The following is a 5,944-nucleotide window of genomic DNA, read 5'->3' as shown; positions in this document are numbered from 1 at the left end:
GGAGTACACATGGGATAAGCTTCATCCCCGAGAAATGTCCGGTTCCCGAGGGATACGTAGCTTTTATATTTATATAGTTCGAATGCTTTTTAATACAACAGCTCGTTTATATATAAGTCGCATTTTTTTAATACTGCGCAGATGAAGTCGCGAGCAACAGCTCGTTAAAAACGCTTTACAGAATGTAACAGCGATTAAAAAATCTATTAATTGTATTGTCTTGAAGAATAATAATTTGTGATTATCCCACTAACTTAGATACCGACAAAAAGTCGTTCTAGAACGTTCTCTTTTTGCATGTGTGCAAGATGTGCGTTGTTTTCGTGACACAAGTAGACCGTGCGACGCAGCGACGTGTTGCTCCGAACAATGACATTGTTTCTACAATACATTGTCACAAACAAGAAAAGGGAAGAAATCCATTAAAACAGAACGAAAGAATTAAGAATACTTTCGCAATCTAGTACAAGTTAGAATCTTACTAACGTTATAAATGCGAAAGTTTAGATGGATGGATGATTGTAAGGTAAACCTCCATGAATTTTGGCACAGATGGAGAACAGAGTCTATACTTACTTTCTTTTATTCCGCGCGGTTGTATTCAGGGACCAAAGGTTATGTGAATTAAATTAAAAACATGGCTGTACGTAAAAAAAACTATCCGCGGCCGAGCTATGTCATTAATTACAACCGACATCGCAATCCCCTCGGGACTTTCACACGAGTGCAGTAAGATATGGCAGTACATAGTACAGTACTTTTATTTTCACGCACATTACCTATGATTTCATGGAAGACGCGGTGGGAATTATTAACCAACTTCCCAAAAGAAGGAGGTACTCAATTCCTCTGTATGTTTTTTTTTTATGTGTGTTACGGCATAACTCCGCCGCTAGTGGACCGATTTTGATAATTCTTTTTTTATCCGAAAGGTAATGCTTGCAGGTGGGTCCCATTTTTTTGTTTGATTTTTTTTTATTGCAAATTGGAAGAAAAACGTTAGTTATGAGTGTATTACACCGGTAGAGGTATAAAGAGAAGGATTGCGTGAAAGGTGACATAATCAAGAAGGGAGTGTCTGAGATGACGGATAACAGAGTTATGTGGAGGACAAAAACCCGTTGCGCCACTACGGAAGTAGGAGAAGGAAGATGGTGGTTGAAAGTAGAAACGTCGTATAGCGATCCACCCATAGATTTGTAATTGCGTTGCCTAACCTTCAATCAGCCGAATAGGGGACGTACAGTAAAAGAATATGTCTCTCAATACGAACTTCCCTTTGTTTTGATTTCCTTAAACAATGAGTGGAAAGGGAGGAAATCACCTTTAATAAATAATAATAATGAAGATTTACTTTCATTTGACGACTGTCTGATGTATGCGATGGCGACTATCAAATGGATTGTCTTCTATGTCGGCGAGTGTTTAGTACTGTGTACTGCTACTTTGTACTGTACTGGTGTGAAAGTGTTACCGCGGATCGTGTTTTGCATACTTTGTGTATTCATCAAATTTTCATTATGCATTCGGAAAAATTTGCCGACAGAATAAATTGTTGTTTTTTAATATTTTTTTTTAGCTGACACAGTTTCGTAAGGGTTTGTATGTATTTACACCCGAGGAATTAATAACAACTGTACTATCTAATTAATCGTACTAATATTATAAATGTGAAAGTTTAGATGGATGGATGGATGTTAGAGTTTATAGCCCAAACGGCTGAACCGATTTCGATCAAATTTGGTATAGATGTAGAGGATAATCTGGAAGAACACATACGCCACTTTATTTTCTTCCACGAAGACGAAGACGGGTGAAAGCTAGTTATATGTATTACTAGATTATATTAATTTTGTGACCAAATGAAATTCAAATGGATTTGCTAAAAAAACTATTTTAGTTAGTTTTTTTTATAATGATAGTTAAAACTCACCTTAAAGATTTTTAGATCAGAGATAGAAAATAGTTTGTCGACCTGAACATCGGTCTCCTGCAAACTGACGAAGATGAAGGCAATCCGAGATTATAAGCTAAGAAAGTTTTCAATTGTAAAGGTGTTACCACACCGTAGTGGCCGATAAATAATTAAAACGAACATTCTATGAACTTGTTTTGAATCCCATCATCCGATATAAACTTTAACAGAGCCTTATATTTGAAAATTGGATAACCGTGCATCAGTTACCCTTAAAATTCCCTTTAAATCAATAAAGCCGTGTAGGAGATTAACCCGAAGCAATCGCGAACTTTTTTTTTATAACATAAGGTGGCAAACGAGCAAGCGGCCACCTGAATCCGCTAAAATGGCGAAGCGACTGCCCATAGACAGCCGCAATTGCAGATGCGCTGCCTACCCTTATCCGACGGAGGAGGAGACGCACATAAAGAATAATATAAAGAGGATATTTCCCCTTCCTATGCATCTTCTCCACCGTCAAATCCACTTCGCCTTCCCATCCTCTCCTTATAAGAAAAGGGAGGTAAAGAGAAAGGGACTTAATTAGAACTTGCGGACAAACAGACAAATAATGAAAAAAAATCTATACATAGACACTGTCATTTTATTTATCTTAATAAATACATAAAAAAAATGTTTGGCTGTTAGCAAGTAACTCTAAAACGGATTATTAGGTTTTTTATTACCACAAGTATGAAATAGCACGGAATTCTTACTTCTTACTAATAACATAAATACATTTTACCACAGTTGTAAAAGTGTGGAAACATATATAGACTACTTTTTATTATGCACAGACGGATTCACGGGAAACAACTAGTGCTATAAAATTAATTTACGCGTGTTGACATAATCTCTCTACTCGTAGTGTGGACGCATCTTATTGATTTATTGATGTCACTCAGTGTATTGTGTAACACTTTTGTGCGCGTCTATAGCAAAGTGACGCGCGTACCATTGTAACGATTTCGAGCGCGAGTGTACCGCGTGACAGTCGGCACGCTGTCCGCCATTGTACCAAATAACACGCTCTACCAGTTTACCATATAACATTACAGTCGAAGAATTAAATTCGCTGTTCAAATATTTAATCGTAATGTAAGCATGGAATTATATCTCACCAATGGGTAGGAAATTAACGACCTCGACTGTTTTTTTTAAGAAATAAGTATGATTCCAATGTAGTTAAAAACGAGCGGTCGCCTGCGATTTTGTCTGCTCAGAAACAAAAATATCAGATACAAAATTTGTATGTAAAATGATTTTTTTTTCGATATACTCGTACAAACAGAATAATCTATACTGTTACAATAAAGCGTAAACACTCTCTTCTTTGATGCCTAAGATGTCAGCAATTACAACATGTTTTTGAATAATTCTTTTTTTTAATAAAAGCCTTACACTAACGTCACGCTTTAGGCTATATATTTTCACGCCATTAAAGTTAAAAGGTAAATATTTTGGATAAAATCCCTAATGCGGGAAAGAGACCATAAGTTGCTGCCAACATTAAAGCAAGATTGCCGAGGTTTATGTCAAGTCAGTTTGACATTTGCTATTGATAATTTGACAAATGTAAACAATAACACAAAATTTTCATAATTTCATGCGGATGAAGCCGCATGGGAATAGCTAGTTAATTCATATGTATAGACAAGGATGAAAATTGCTTTCAAGATAAACACGTTTGTATGCTTTGATGTATTTTTATTTATTGTTTTACAACACTTATCGCGTAGTGATGTTTTTATTTGCTTTACAATATGATTAAAATGGATATTATCTAGATTGTGTGAATTTTACAGATTTATCTATTGAATAAAAAAGATAAATTATATATTGGAGTTTTGTGTCCGTGATGATCCCTACATTTACGTTCGTCACCTTTATAAGTTTTTATTTTACTGTCGTCGGTGGAATGTCCAAATTTCAAATTAATTTTAGAACCATTTAAAGGATGATCATTCGTTACGTCATTATTATGATATTCCACAATATCCAAATCATTGTCTAATAAGAGATTGATTAAATTTTCTTGGTCTTCATTTACTGTTTTATCTTCTTGTTTGTTTATAGTGTTGTCTGGAAAATCTACCTTTAATGTATTGTCTACTAATTTATCTTCAAATGTGTCAATTGTCTCCTTATTGTCTGACTTAAAATCATTTGTTTTATCTTCAATTTCTATAGATTTGTATATCTTTTCGTTAGATCCATCTTTATTTACCAACTCATCAAAATCTTGACTTTCCCAAGCGATATCAGTATTCGCTGAATTATTTTGTTTATTTAAATAATTAGATATATTCATACTTTCACCGGAAAAGTCGAGATCTACTATATCACTGTTCTCAATTAATTCATTATTATTTAGATCTTCTGTTAAATTATGTTTCGCGTTTGGATGCATATCTCTATCGAATGTTTCTTTTGAATTACCTCTTACCTCTTGGTTAGAATCATTAGATATCACTTCATCTGTATTCTGTATAAAATATTTGCTTTCTTTATATTTATCTCTGTCTTCTATTTTAGTGATTTCTGGCAGGTTAGTCACAATTATTGCCAGCGGTGCGACTGTTTTTTTATTATTATCAAACCAATGCAATGGATCTTTTCCTGACCATGCAGTTTTATTTTTATTTTTGTTATATGGTTCTATTGTTAACTTTGCGAGGCCTTTATGATGTTCGCTGTTTATTTCTGATGAACTGTCTAATAATTGTTTTATTATGCTGGTGATATCTCGGTCGCGTTGCTTCAGTTGGGTATATTCTGTGACATCGGTATCGCCCTCTAGCGGTTGTTGGAGAAGTTTGGCGACCGTGCGACAAGAATATGAGTCGACATGATGGAGAACGATGACACTCAGCACTGGGAGACAACATTCACAATTAAGTTTCACACCAACACGATTCACGGCCGCAAAAACCAATGGAAAAAACCCTGATGCTTAAGGGACAAAAACTACAAGCCAAGCATCACAAAAGATTGTTAGCATCTTACTAATATTATAAATGCGAAAGTTTAGATGGATGTTTGTTAGCGTTTGTAGCCTAAACGGCTGAACGGATCTCCATGAAATTTGGCACAGGTTTAGAGCATAGTCGGGAAGAACACATAGGTTACTTTTTATACAGGGAATAATTACGGTTCCCGTGGGATTCATTAATTTAGTTTTTTAATGTTTACTCGATCATTCTGCAACGGTTCAACATATCTTATTGAAATTTGGCACAGATATAAAACAAAGTATGGTGTACACATGGGATAAGGTTTATCCCCGAGAAATGTCTGGTTCCCGAGGGATACGTAGCTATTTGTAATTTATATAGTTCGTATGTTTTCTAATACCACGCGGACGAAGTCGCGGGCAACAGCTAGTAAAGCTATAAAGGTAAAGGTCTTCGTTAACATTTGTGTAAATGAATTTTGACATTTGCAATTGAAAATTACGATTATTATAAACGCGAAAGTTTAAATGGTTATTTCTTAAAGTTTGTAGCCTAAACGGCTGAACGGATCTGCATGAAATTTAGCACTGATGTAGAGCATGGTCTGGAAGAACTCATACACTTACTGTAATTATATTTTAAATCTACGCGGACCGAGTCGCAGTCGAAAGTTAGTGAACCATAAAAAAAGTAATTTAATATTTTGATGCGGATAAAAACTCGGAATTAATACTACTCGTAATGTTACAAAGAGGAAAGTTTTTTTTTTTTATATATTGGAATAACTAAAAAAATTACTGGGCCGATCTTAAAAATTCTTTCACCATACCAATATTATAAATGTGAAAGTTTAGATGGATGGATGGATGTTTGTTAGATTTTGTAGCCTAAACTGTTGAACGGATTTCATTGAAATCTGGTATAGATGTAGACGATAGTCTGGAAGAACACATAATCAACTCACTTTCCTTTTTTCTTAATTCCACTCAGACGGAGTCGCGTGGGAAAGCTAGTAGTCTATATTTTTTAATTT

The 5,944-nt window shown here is 34.9% G+C and overlaps 1 protein-coding gene across 1 annotated transcript in view; it reads right to left on the bottom strand.

The window, feature by feature from the left end:
• Window positions 1-3,459: 3,459 nt before the first annotated feature.
• The window catches only part of LOC106103314, a 2,961-nt gene continuing 476 nt past the window's right edge, over window positions 3,460-5,944 (bottom strand). Inside the window, exon 2 of the mRNA XM_013283086.1 lies at window positions 3,460-4,831. Within this exon, the coding sequence (XP_013138540.1) occupies window positions 3,765-4,831 (1,067 nt within the window). The 3' untranslated portion in view covers window positions 3,460-3,764. The remainder of the gene's footprint in view (window positions 4,832-5,944) is intronic.

The sequence above is a fragment of the Papilio polytes genome, unplaced genomic scaffold (assembly GCF_000836215.1).
Source record: "Papilio polytes unplaced genomic scaffold, Ppol_1.0 DF824493.1, whole genome shotgun sequence".
Classification (NCBI taxonomy): Eukaryota; Metazoa; Arthropoda; class Insecta; order Lepidoptera; family Papilionidae; genus Papilio; species Papilio polytes.
This window is presented reverse-complemented; position numbering and strand designations above follow the sequence as displayed.